General features: G+C 40.5%; 2 protein-coding genes across 6 annotated transcripts in view; one reads left to right on the forward strand and one right to left on the reverse strand.

Moving 5' to 3' along the window:
- The first annotated feature begins 1089 nt into the window (after positions 1–1089).
- iqank1 (IQ motif and ankyrin repeat containing 1) overlaps positions 1090–14270 on the forward strand; it is a 70870-nt gene continuing 57689 nt past the window's right edge. The window contains exon 1 of the mRNA XM_087148415.1: positions 1090–1390. Within this exon, the coding sequence (XP_087004541.1) occupies positions 1288–1390 (103 nt within the window). The 5' untranslated portion in view covers positions 1090–1287. The remainder of the gene's footprint in view (positions 1391–14270) is intronic.
- Positions 10495–14270, reverse strand: part of LOC110978797 (acyl-coenzyme A thioesterase 13-like) — a 78798-nt gene continuing 75022 nt past the window's right edge. For all 5 annotated transcript variants that reach the window (XM_087148419.1, XM_087148423.1, XM_087148429.1 and 2 more), the window contains 2 exons: positions 11114–11341; positions 10495–10558 (listed from right to left, as the gene is read on the reverse strand). Coding sequence is in view for 3 of the 5 variants with exons in the window: in XM_087148423.1 (XP_087004549.1) it covers positions 11308–11341 (34 nt within the window). In the remaining 2 variants the exon portion in view is untranslated. The remainder of the gene's footprint in view (positions 10559–11113; positions 11342–14270) is intronic.

Consider the following 14270-nt stretch of genomic DNA (forward strand, 5'->3'; position numbering starts at 1 on the left):
TGGTTATAACATAATGATTATCCGGCCTGTCAAAGTATGGCCACGAAAGCTGTATCCTATCAGGTCGATAGAAAGATGTTTTTCAGATGACACCAAGACGGGCTCATTTGGACAATTTTCAGATTTTTTTAGTACAGATATCAGATCGAGAGCGATCAAGCCACAAAATTATTTAATCATAGGAACAGTGTTCACAGTTTTCCCTTTTCTGGGAGTGGCACATTTTCCTTTTTCAAAAGAAAGGTGGCATTTTTCATGCTAATGAGCTCAGCAGAAATTATTGCTTGAATTAGTGGTCTGCACCTTTTTATTGAGTCAACGCGTCTTGAATCCCAGCAGGGTGCGCTGTCCCAATTCAAATAAAATTCTCCTCTCTTTCGAAAAGAGGAGTCTGTGTGGGCCAAGAAATTGTGGGAACTGTGTAAGTAAGGCCGAGGAATCATCTCTGTGGAATGAATGGCTCCAATCTCGGGTCAAAGCAGACAACAAATGTAAAAAATTGTCAGAAATGAGAACCTGTAAAGTTGGGGAACGGTCAATTGGAAAAATGGCTGCTGAGAAGACTTGGGAAAGTTTTAGGGGTGAAAAAAATTGATTGGTTAACCTGCTAAAATTTGAAAATCAAATTAAACCCGAAGGACCAAAACACGCTGTGTTTAGTTTGAGAGGCCTAAGGCTCCGGACTTCAGTTGCCCGCAACGGGATTCGGAACTTCGTACGGTTTTTACACAGTTTTCAATGGAGCTTGAATCAGTGCAGTGCAAGGGCCCTGCAGTTTGCCGGAATCGTTTGGTCTGGGAACTAGACTGTTTTGCGTATGGTGCACACAACTAGCCTGTCAGTGATCATTTAAGAAACAATATAGTTCCACCTAAAGTTATGTCCCAATCATATTTATTAGAGAGTTGCTATTCTTGTTTGAGACATTAAAAATACCATAAAAACCTAAATGCTGTATAATTCGTAGCATGATGAAATATTCAAGTTTTAATCATCATTTGTCACTGGTACGAAAACACTGCTGTGAACAATTTATACGCTAGCAACACCCCGCTAGCAGCAACGTTGCTAGCCACGCTATAGCGCGGCAAGGCATAGCGAACCCGAACCGTGGAAGTCACGGCCGGCTGCTTCAAACTTTTCAATCCCATGCACTAAACCGGCTAAACCTGCGCCATTATGCAGACCTTGCCGTAAGCCTGTAGACTGCTTGTACGGTTAAGCCACCTTGAATGTAGTTTTGCATGAAAACCACGACCTAATTAAATTGTTATAATAAGAGACAGAATGCCGCCTAAAAAACCCACAGTGAAGCCTGTTGGAGGAAAACCAGCCACCTCCAAAACAACGACCAAGTCGACTCCAGTCAAAAAAGTCACACCGGTGAAAGGTACATAATATAATGTAGGCCTACGCATAGTTCTCTCTCCCTGTCCCCGACACTGGCATTACTAGGTAGGGACTTTCATGTTGTCAAGTTAAAGGCTAGAATTGAGGGACACCTGGGAAGCTTTAGGGGGGAGGAAAGCATGTATGATGTAGGGCCTACAAACAGAAGTTCAGGGTGAGAAGTTTAAATCAGTGACCCAAAGTTACTGTGAAGCCAAATTGGGCCTAGGCTGAAGTTGGAGGCCATTTGGTCATGTACATCATGTATTTTACTGGCATCCAGTTTCATGACATTTCTGAAACACTGTGGATATGTGGCCGCCACTGGCTAAATTCTATTAAATGGTACTGAGTCTGCTACAGGTAGGTAGGCCCCTAGGCCTTGTGCCCTTTTTGATGCATATACACAAGGAAGCCTGTAAGTATGACCGATTCAATACAAAATTTGAAAAAGAGGAGTAGGCCTACTAGTATTATTACTATTAACACTACACTCAGTCAAGGTAATTAAGTATAAAGGTTTCATGTAGGGTTGCTAGTCAAGTTGAAAGCGTGTATATCTTGAGAGCTCAACAAGTAAACTGCTCCCAGCTACATGTACATGTAAGTTCGATTCCCAAGTGTGGTTTTTGGCCTTCCTCTTCATCTTCTTTTGTTATTTTTAATCGACTCCAACTGTTAAATTCAGAGTATTGCAATATCTTTATCTTGGTTGTAGATCTCGAGGATTTTTTTCTTTTTGAAATGGTCTGATTCTTGTCACATCACTACAAAGTTACAGCTCTATTTTAGCTCAGAACCAGACCGATACTTGTCACGGTTACAATTTTTAATTCCCCTATAACAGTTGTTGCTCATGTCCGGCTAAATATCTTGTAGTTAATTTTAGCTGGCGAGAGCTAAATTATCGGCTCCCTCTTTCAGCAAAAGCATACATGAACTCTTCCCTGCTGGGTGCAGTTATCATTTCACCTGTTCCTGGGCTTGCAATAACATCGTAGGGGTGACGGAATGTCCCCATAAGAAATGCTCTTAATCATCCCCATATACTGTCCAAGGCCTACCTATTCATTCTTACTTGACCTATGGCCCATTGTAGTGCTACATGCATATACCAGAGACCCAAATTCCAAACGCGCTGCGCACATTTTTGGATTTTTTTACCCGCATTCAAGTCACTTAAGATAAAAGCAATACACTATTTTTAGTCTTCAGTCTTTTCTATTTCCTAAAACAGTTTAGAGACACCGTCTCCTACATGATTAAATCTACCGACAAATTCAGAAGGTCTTCGACTCGTTTTGGAATCATTACTTTTTCATCCTAGTCGACTGAGCACATACAATTACAAACATAAAACAAACTTATCAATCATTCATAAATACCCCAGTTTCCCTATTCAACAGCGCACAACGTGTCCGTGTGTTAACATTTGATAATCCCCACTGAGGTCGATAATTCCCCCTGCGTAAAAAAATGCTCTGGCATCTGGATATACTTTAATCCATTCCTTGCTCAAAATCAGCGCACGACGTGGCACGCAGAACACGCCACGCGAGCGCCAAGTCCATGTGTGGAGATTTTTCTGGACAGCTTGCAGAAGGATATACCATAAAATGGACGGGGGTGTTCGGGGAAATGAAAACGAAACTGTACAACAAAAATTTACGAATGGGAATAAATATTTTCGACCACTGTTCGACTGACGCAACTAATGCCCTCGCGTCCATTCTCTTAAGCCAGTTCATAAAAGCACAGTTTCAGACTGGTAACATGCATATTTATGCCCTTATGCAAAAACAGGGTGAGAAATAAGAGCCATACCCACAGAATTTGCCCGCGAAGTAACAGCTTGAAATAATCGGTAAACAGGGAAATCTAAGCTTAAGGTTTGAGCAACGAAAACATCTTGCTCTATGGGCAGGATTGGAATTATTATTATTATTTTAGCGTGTATTTCTTATGAAAGAGGTGATCGACGACGGTGTTTTTAACATGTTTACATCCCCACTGCATTCACGGGTGTCTCTACGAATTTGAAAAGTAGCCGTCAACCCAAATTTGCCTAAGAAAAAAGAGAAACAAAGTCCAATGTTTGTTCTTTTTCTAGCACAAGAGGCTTTACAAGTGGAGATGCTATTCAAACTGAACCGACACAGACCCGACGTAACGATAACATAATGGCAATCTTTATCTGACGATTGCATTTTTGTCGAAATTAATTAGGAAGATCTTTAATTAACATTAGAAGGGTGTCAATCACGGTCAAATACTTCCAGCAACGCCTTCGACGACGGCCTTAAGGATCCATAAAATATCAAGTGTGGCCGTAAATTGCTGGTTGGATTTCTGGTGGGTGAAGCTATCCTTTATTTTACGACCAAACAATAATCGTGACAACGTAGTTCTACCTATAACTAATAACCCATATCTAGTGCAACAATCTTCGTCGACTTTGCTTTTCTCATATTGCCGATAAAGAAGGGGTACTTGTAACGTCATTGCAATGACACATGGCCATATGCCAAACAAAGTCCACAATGTTTAGCCAGAACTACTTGAAGGTGCGCGATATTGCATGCTAGTGGGATTTTATCTAAGCACGCAACTTTAGGAGTAACAAAGGACAAGGACCCAGACTACTGCTAGTGTCAGTGTTGACTAATATAACATGTTGTGCGAACCGTGCACAAAATATTTCCATCCGTCGCGATTAACAGACGAACAATTTGTCATGGGGATTCATGTCCTTAATAACTGAAATCTGAAAACTACACTGCAATGTAGTAACAACAATTACTATGGGTATATGGAACTTACTACTGGGGTTCGTTGCTAAGGTGGAAGTTAATCAATCATCTTTTAAAACTTATGTTACGAAGCCCACATTTCAGTTTTCCTCGGATGACAATGTACACATTTGGAGCCAAGAAAATCAATAGCAAAGCCGTCACGGGATCCGTGGCAACCAGTTTGGAGTGCAAGTGGTGTGCAAACACAGTAAAATGGATGAAAAATGTACTCATTATGACTAAAACGCGGGACAGAGGGACGTAAGGTAAAATATAATCAGTTTAATTGATCGAGATAATTGAGCTTCTTTTAATCAACTGCATTAATTCTAAGGACCAACTTTCATGGCAAGTTGAAAACAGAATTTAAGGGTATACCGCACATGTCAAACAAATACAAAACAAAACAACAGAACTATAATGCTTTTTGTTGTAATAAAAACGAAAGAATGCAAAAGAAACATGCAAAGGCTTGATGTAATTATGAATGGAGGTGGACAAACTTTTCTGAAGGATTCATCATCTAGAAGTATCAGAAGTGCAAAGCGGATTGGGATGGAATACTGTTTAAGCAGGAAGAGATATCCATATAAGTACTATGGTTTTGAACGTTTTAACCGGCAAAGTACAAAAATATCTAAGTGATGTTTTTACCCAAGTCACCAAATCAGAAATACCAAAGTTTATATTCCTAGAACAGACAGTGGAAGAAGAATTTCAAAGTTTCGCGGTGCTCAATCATGAAAAAATGTACTCCAACATATGAAATTTTCTGGTTCCAGTCTAAATAGTTGTCCGAATTTCTGAAGGAATTTAAACAGATGAACTGTGCTTATGTGTGTGCTTAATGTGTGATTTCGAGAGAGTTTGTTGATCCTTTACGGTTTCTGTGGTATTTTTAATTTAATCTTAAGATTTAATGTGACAAAAAGTGCAGTCAATCGAATGAATCAAGATGTTATGTTTCTTTTCTGCCGGTTTGTACCATGAAAAATACCTCAGTCTTTTAGAATTTGGGGTTTATACCGCGCACCATCCATTTCTATGTACAGACAAAGTGTCATCCTCATCATATTTTATTGATGGTAGAAAAATTATACGCCAAACCTTTGCGCCAGTTATGCCTTTTGCTTACAACATGCTGCTTTCCTAATTTTTCTAATTTCTTAATAGTATGTATTTTGGCCGTTAAGGTTTTTTTATGGATGTTGTAGTCATTTGAAATGCATGCTTCCTGTTTCATCGGATGAAACAAGTGTTTTTTCACATTGTTTCTGAGCGTGGACCAATCATCTTTTTTGTGAGCTTTTGTGTTTAGTTGCTTGGGTTTCTAAGCAAGTTGGTACGCGTAAGAACGAGCTATAAAAAAGTTTTCCAAGACTGTTAATAATTCCAATGTAAATAATCGAAGTCACAAACTCAGAATAATCACAACCTATTTATCATTTCGGCACCATTTGAGGTGTTGTGCGTCGGAATGCGCATGCAGCTTGTAAAAAATACTGTATGGTAATTAAATCATGAACGTTTTGAGCTCTTACATCGTGGAAGCTACACATTATACACAAATAAATACATTGATTGGAAATACCCATTGCTGAGAGTTTGTCGAACAGAATAATGTAACCATTCAACACATGCAAGAGGTCATAGCTAAGCAGGTTTCCAAAAGAATCAGACTACGGAGTGGTCATGTCGGTCAAGGAAAGTACGAGTACAAAAAACCAGACCTGCAGTCGACGTGAGTTTATGCATTGCAATACACAATGTATCCCAGACGAGTTATCAATAACTGTTTCAGTAGAAACAGTTATTAGATTTTACTGTTTCCAAACTCATGGAAGGGGCAACACCACAGGCAAGAAACGTTTGCCCAAGTTCTGCCACTTCTAGCCCAAATTACTGAGGTAATGCCACATACATGTAGACGGATGCTCCTCACAGTACGAAGCTTAACTATTTTATAGCTGCCGTTATTTGTGTGTGTATTCTTTGGTTTCATGTGCTTGAGTGAATGCACGGCCAATTCAAAAGTAAGCTACAAAATCCATTTGGGTAACTGTCATTGCGTTTTGCTACTGGGGTCCCCCCATGCATGAGTGTTGATTTCCTTTCCATATAGTAAAAGTAACAAAACTTAGTCCCCTTAAAAACTTCAACTAAATGCCACCCACAACCCTAAATCGTGTCCAGTAACGACCTTGCATGAGTATATATCAAGTAGTCCCTTGGGCCTTGAAAACAGAATTTAAGGGTGTCCCTCAAGGTTGAAACGAAAACCAAAAACCAATCCAAAACAAGAGTACATACAATGCGTGCCACTTTCATCGATGAAACAAGTGTGTTTCAGAGTATGGACTGACCATTGGAGTTTCTGTACCGGAAAAGACTGATATAATTCATTGCGATGCAGGGCTACGATCGCATCAGTGCCAAATGCAGATTGCTGGGCGCAAGTGTGAAGAAGAAAGCCTGGGTGTGACCGCTGTCTTCTGGCTTGCATCACTGTGAGCAGCGGGTTCGCAAAATTGCTTGAGTCTCAACACCTCAACTTACCATGCCTACGGTCTCCAGTGTTGTAACGCGAGCCGCCCTCAGCCATAGCAGGTGCCCTTCCGAGATGCGGGGGAACTAGAACGGAGACTTGCTGCACCGATACACAAACATCCGTCGACAAATCATCAGAATTCACAGTTTCTGAAAACGGTGGTTACAAGTGCATCCCATTCGCGCTCTTCAGCATTTGCACAGCAGTATTCGCCATACAGTCGCACCATCAAAGACCCCGAGTGAATGAGTGTTGCACACTTGCCAACGTGGCTTTTATACAGGCGCGGTTGATTCGGGAAATCCACGTGCAACTCACTCCGAAATCCTGCCGCGCGTCATGTGGTGGGACTCAATTTATTTTTTAACTAAATCGGCGTCATTCCGGATTTTTGCATATCAGGTCCAGACGCAAATTAGTGCCCGAATATACGACTTTTGGCTTTTTGATTGAAATTATTACTCCGCGACTATTTCTCACGTGGGGAATACCCGGACTGTGAAATAAATACTAGACTGATTCTCAGTCCCTACATTAATTGTTCGGCAGAACGAATTTGACCCGTCAAAACTAGCTCATGAGACTGTTGCCGTCTTGAAATTCGTGCAAACGATCAGTTTACAATGGCTTCAGACAGTCCCCGGTGACTTGTATGCCATTTCAAGCTGTATGCGAGTGATTCGGACATAAACGACCAGGCTCGCGGGGGCTGGTCATAACAACGGCACGCTCATCAATGCATCGCCTTACAACAGCATAGCAACGGCTGTCTGATTTTCCGCAAAAGCTTATTGACGGAGGCGTCGTCTTTGTAGATGTTTTTTGTAATTCTAGCAAAATATCCTATATAAAGCATCAAGCATTTATGTTCAGTGGCATGGACTATCCCTGTCACAGAAAATGTGCTACAAAAATCTGCTTTAAAATTTACAAAAAGTATACATGCATAAGCCTATTTTTTCGCTCAAAAAAAGGAGTGTTGCCACTTTGGTTGTTAAAACCACATTTGTCAAAATAACAAGAATTGTCTGAATCGATTGCATGCACACATGTATTTGGAATCCGATGGATCCTGACAAATTCTACACTTATGCCCCCACATTTTCATGCCAAATCTTATGACTACGGACATTTTGTAACCGAATATCCGGTACACGTGTAATTTTCATGTCCAAAGAAAATTTCATTCTTACAGTCCATATATTTATTGTTTCGCAGCTAACTTTCTGCATTCCCTTTTGTAATGTTGTTTGCTCACACGCGATAATTCCAATTCCACTTGTTTTCTTTTAGCAATCTTGTAATACTACATACCAAATATACCCCAAATAGGTCTTCTCAGAATTTTTATTCAAGTGTGGTTATAACAACTGGTTGAAGCCGCATCAAAGTGCCAAGGTAGTGGGATGTAGTGTACTCCAAGCAAGGAACGTTGCGGGCTTTGCTGTACCCCCCCCCCCCTCCCGATAGACTTCTCTCAAGTCGACAGACAAACAACACTTTGGGTTTTCACCCAAAAGCAGAACATGCAAAAATATGGTTGAAATATGGCCCTCACTGCTGTCATCAGTAGAGGGGTTGGCATTTTGAAAAAGGCTGCGTCCGCTGATTCTGAAAATGTGACAATAGGAAACGCCTTCATTCGCCAATGATTATCCGGCCTGTCAAAGTATGGCCATGAAAGCTGTATAGGCCTATCAGATCGATAGAAAGATGCTTTCAGATGACACCAAGACGGGCTCATTTGGACAATTTTCAGATCTTTTACTACGGATATCAGATCGAGAGCGATCGAGCCACAAAATCATTTAATCATAAGAATAGTGTTCACAGTTTTCCCTTTTCTGGGAGTGGCACATTTTCCTTTTTTAAAAGAAAGGTGGCATTTTTTCATGCTAATGAGCTCGGCAGAAATTATTGCTTGAATTAGTGGTCTGCACCTTTTTATTGAGTGAACGCGTCTTGAATCCCAGCAGGGTGCGCTGTCCCAATTCAAATAAAATTCTCCTCTCTTTCGAAAAGAGGAGTCTGTGTGGGCCAAGAAATTGTGGGAATCGTGTAAGTAAGGCCGAGGAATCATCTCTGTGGAACGAATGGCTCTAATCTCGGGGCAAAGCAGACAACAAATGTTATTGAAAAATTGTCTGAAGAACCTTTAAGGCTGTGGTGGGACTCAATTTATTTTTTAACATTTACTGCAGAGATGTTCAAGTAAGTTTTTACTAAATCGGCGTCATTCCAGATTTTTGCATATCAGGTCCAGACGCAAATTAGTGCCCGAATATACGACTATTAGCTTTTGGATTACAATTATTACTCCGCGACTATTTCTCACGTGGGGAATACCCGGACTGTGAAATAAATACTCGACTGGTTCTCAGTCCCACATTGTTCAGTAGAACGAATTTGACCCATCAAAACTAGCTCATGAGACTGTTGCCGTCTTGAAATTCATGCAAACGATCAGTTTACAATGGCTTCAGACAGTCCCCGGTGACTCGTATGCCATTCCAAGCTGTATGCGAGTGATTAGAACATAAACGACCAGGCTCGCGGGGGGTTGGTCGTTAACAACGGCACGCTCATCAATGCATTGCTTTACAATAGCATAGCAACGGCTGTCTGATTTTGCACACACTATAGCTTATTGACGGAGGCGTCGTCATTGTAGATGTTTTTTGGAAACCTAGCAAAATATTGCATATAAAGCATCAAGCATTTTATGTTCAGTTGCATGGACTATCCCTGTCACAGAAAATGTTCTACAAAAATCTGCTTTAAAATTTACAAAAAAAATACATGCATAAGCCTATTTTTTCGCTTAGAAAAGGAGTGTTGCCACTTTGGTTGTTCAAGTAAAACCACATTTGTCAAAATAACAAGAATTGTCTGAATCGATTGCATGCACACATGTATTTGGAATCCGATGGATCCTGACAAATTCTACACTTATGCCCCCACATTTTCATGCCAAGTCTTATGACTACGGACATTTTGTAACCGAATATCCGGTACACATATAATTTTCATGTCCAAAGAAAATTTCATTCTTACAGTCCATATATTTATTGTTTCGCAGCTAGTTTCTGAATTCCCTTTTGTAATGTTGTTGAAAAGAGGAGTCTGTGTGGGCCAAGAAATTGTGGGAATCGTGTAAGTAAGGCCGAGGAATCATCTCTGTGAAATGAATGGCTCTAATCTCGGGGCAAAGCAGACAACAAATGTTATTGAAAAATTGTCTGAAGAACCTTTAAGGCTGTAAGCCTTCAGGTCAATTTTCTAGTAATATCTTCCAGTCATTTTGACCCCATTTTTGTGAAAATTAGACATACTTGTACATGTATGTCAACTTTCCCCACTGATGTGCATGCAAGCTGACTCAAATGCGGCCTTCAATTGGCAGCAACAATAAAGCCATATATCAGATACGATTGATACTTCCCCTCTGTACTGACAATGTGCCAATAGGCATGTCAAGTCTACAATTGATTAGGCACAGGACAACTGAGTTCAAAATAGGGTGTGGGGATAAAATGGTCTGAAATAATGCTCTGTGAAATTGTCTGCCAAAAACAAGCTGTTCTACGGCTAAATCATTTTCAAAGTTTTCAAAAGATTTTCTTACAGCACCTTTTGAATTCAGTGTTACTCATTTCTCTGAACACATTAAAGGAAATTACAAACTCTCTGTCCCAACATCAAATATACAGTTTGTTCATTATTTCTAACATTTTCCCAGAGGTTTGTGAAAGAATCTGTCGTGACTTACCCACAAAACTTCATAAAGTAAATTAATTCTTCAAGAAAGTAGACCACTGTAATTGAAGAACTGAAAGAAAGACAGGAATAATACATTTGGTAAAATCTTCAGAAATTTGACGCAATCATTCAATGTTTGAAATAGTTCCAGAAACCTAACACATGCAAATTGTACCTGGCCCATACCTGAATCTTAAAATTTATCATGCAGTGACTGCTATGCATTAAATTTCTGAGACAAGAGCTAAGATTGGTCACTCAATCCTGGATGGTGTCTGGCTCCAGTTAAACTCGAGCTTGGTAAAAGGCATAAGAGTTAGGACAGGTCACTCAAGCCTGGATGGTTTAGGCCAAATATCTCTCAAGCCTGGTGAAATTCTTAAGAGCTAGGATTGGTCACTCAATCCTGCATGGTGTCAAGCTCAAGTTATACTCGAGCCTGGAAGAGGCTCAAGAACTAGGACTGATCACTAAGCCTGGATGGTTAGGGCGAATATTTCTCAAGCCTGGTTAAATTCTTAAGAGCTAAGGATATTTGCAGCTCAAGTCCTCCTGCTGGTTTATACTGCAGAGACTAGAGCTAGGATTGGTCGCAAACTTGCATGGTTTGAGGCCCAAAACTCACCAAGTCTCTTAGGAGGCTCCAGAGCTATAATTAGTCACTCAGATCATGTCTGGATGGTTTGAAGCTATTAGTCCACCTGCTCGTTCGTGTTGCTGAGACTGGAGCTAGGGCTGGTCACTGAAGCATGGATTGTTTAAGGCTGAAGTCCAGCCATTGCTAAGACCAGAGCAGATAAATCACTTAAGCCTGGGTGGTTATACTCTCACGTCCACTGGCTCGTTCAAATTGCTGAAACAATAAAGCAAGGATTGGTTACGCATGCCTGGATGGTTGGATATTCAAGTCCACCTGCTGGTTTATATTAGAATCATGAGCAACAAATTTCCCCATCATGTGTGGGTACCACTGAAGAGTCAATGTGGTGAGCACTCATGCACCACCTGAGGGCTATGAATGCATGTCACCGGTTGAATGGATACCAGTTACCCAAATCAATATATGTACACTGTCTAGATTCTGTCTCTGAGATGACAACATGAATATGAAAATATCACTTGTTGATATTAGAGAGGTTTCGCACAGCCGCGGTTGCGGATACATGTACGAATACATTATCACATTGTGCGCTCCGTGTGACGTATACATCCGTCTCAAACTTAATTCCATACAAGCTAGCAAGAGATATCGGCTGCTACACACATAAACAAAAAAATGGAAATTGTTTTTCCTGATTTTGTGGGCGAGTTGTTTATAAACAGAAGGAAATCACCATTGTGATTGTTAGTTATACCGTCAATGATAATGGACTGGGATTTATGGGCAATGCCTGAAGAAATGAGAGGAAAGCAAACAGAAAAGTAACCGTGCAGTGACGACCACCATGCCCCAGCTGTGCAGACAGCAGGCCCTACATCTAGGCTAACTTACACGGGCCATCGTCTAGGCTTAGTTCCAGAACTGTAAGGTCTATATACAACCTTTAAATACAGCCATGTACAAACTCCTATAAACACATTCTGGCTGTTTTAATTGTGCCAACCTACTCTTTCCATCACAGCTATTTGTGCAACAAACTTTCATGCATGCCTTCTCGGTGAAGTTACATGTGGATGTCGGATGGGGAGGTTTATTCACCTGATATCCTCATTAGAATGATGGAATTCATGAGAATTTTGCCCATTCACAGTGTCACAGAGTGATATTAAATCAGAATTACTTTTAAATTAATAATAGCGTATAATTTTGGCCCTGATTGTTGAAATGATAAACGTGGTATTTAGTGGTGAAACAAGATTTTATTTTCCTGAGCCGCCACACCCAAACATTCCTGAAGTCAGTCAACCTTACCAGAATGATGGGCTGAGTGCCAGTTGAGTTGTTATTGGTAGATGTAGCCACTCATGCATTGATTTGAATAATGAATATTTATGAAGGGTATTGTACACAAAACATTTTGAGTTCTTTTGAATCAGGCGTGGCAGTGCTGGAATTTTCTTTCGGGTTTAAAAGAAAAGATATGGGGTGATGTGAGGAGTTCATTGCTGGATTCCGAGGAGAGGGCAGCGGCCAGCCTCGATGACTTGTAGTCGTGAGTCGAGTTAGTCTGAAGATGAGTAACTTCTACTTATGGAAGTAGAATAAACTGCATGTACATTTAGACTGTTCAGAGAAACGGAAAGCCAGGAAACGACCAGTTCCTGTAAGTTAGCCATGTATAAATATGATATTGGATATTTATTTTATACATTTATTCCTTGCAAAACCAGAAACATGGGAATATGGTGGTAATTTTCAGGGTTTTTACGTTAAGAGGAAGAAGGAGTCGGTTGACCGGTGGTGACGGAAGGGTTGGACCGCAGCGGCGGGACGCAGAAACTTGCCGAATCAGCCACAGGCCACATAAGCCGACTACACCGCAAGAAATAGAAACAACATGGTGGCGGGACATTGAGGCGCTCATCTCCACATTTAAATTGTAATAAATAACAATGTTAATGTAAGAAATAATCCTTATTTTGTGTTCTTTTATAAATAAAATGTAAATATTGTACAGGCAAAACAAATTTCCAGCAACAGGTGTGTATATATTCGTGTCTCAGTTACCAAAGGTCTGTCCCTTAGGGTAGGACAACTCTAGGGGTGTGACACACAGTACAGAATATCAGCAGCATCACTGAGCATGTATTTTCAATAACTGTCAGCTGTTTGATAGCTTGACCAATCGCAGCACCTATCTTTTCCTTTTGTATTCCTGACCCAATCCAAATGAAAGCTGGACTACGATTGGTCACTTGAATGGAAACAAATGGGACAAATCACAGTGGCCCTATCATCTGCAGGCGACAGGAAAACAAAAAAAAAACATTAGGAGCTGTCTTGTGATTGGTCAAGCTACAAAGCCTGATCAGCTTTTGAAAGAAGTCAATGAGATGATTGTGGAAGCTAATTGCAGGGTGACAGAGGAGGGAAAAGAGGGAAAGACAGAGGAGAGTCACTGAGGAAGGAGGAACAGGGGAGAAAGATTAGAAGTGCTGCCATGCAGGGCATGATGTCCCAAAAAGACCAGGTAAACATTTTGTGACTCACATTAACATGTACGTGTACAAGTGCGTATTAAAATGTTGTCTCATTATCCTATAGATTCTTGGAAATTGTTGCCATTTGCCATCATCCTGAGGCATTTAATAAAATTTTTTGTGCTTGTGCATGTTTGGATTTCCTATATGTAAATGTACACGCATTGTATGCCTACATTATTCTTAAATTATTCTTTGCTGCAGGACACAATGAAGGTGATACTGTGAAACGGGCAAAGTCAGGAGTTCGGGCTTGTTTTGCTGAATGTTCGGAAATGATTGAAGAGAAAAATGCAAGAGAAACAGAATTAAAATATGAGCAACTGTGGCTTGATCGTGAAAGGTTTGACCGGCAAAAAAAAAGAGAGAGGAAAAGCTGGACAGAGATGCAAGGTTTGACCTAGAAAAGAAAGAGAGAGGAAAAGCTGGGAAGAGATGCAAGGTTTGACCAAGAAAAGAAAGAGAAAGGAAAAGCTGGAAAGAGATGCAAGGTTCAAGTTGACCTAGTAAAGAAAGAGGGAAGAAAAGCTGGAAGGAGATGCAAGGTTTGACCTAGAAAAGAAAGAGAGAGGAAAAGCTGGAAAGAAATGCAAGGTTTGCCCTAGAAAAGAAAGAGAGAGGTAAAGCTGGAAAGAGATGCA

This window comes from Acanthaster planci, linkage group LG18, assembly GCF_054643075.1.
Source record: "Acanthaster planci isolate LZ-2023a linkage group LG18, COTS_SCS, whole genome shotgun sequence".
NCBI classification, from domain to species: Eukaryota; Metazoa; Echinodermata; class Asteroidea; order Valvatida; family Acanthasteridae; genus Acanthaster; species Acanthaster planci.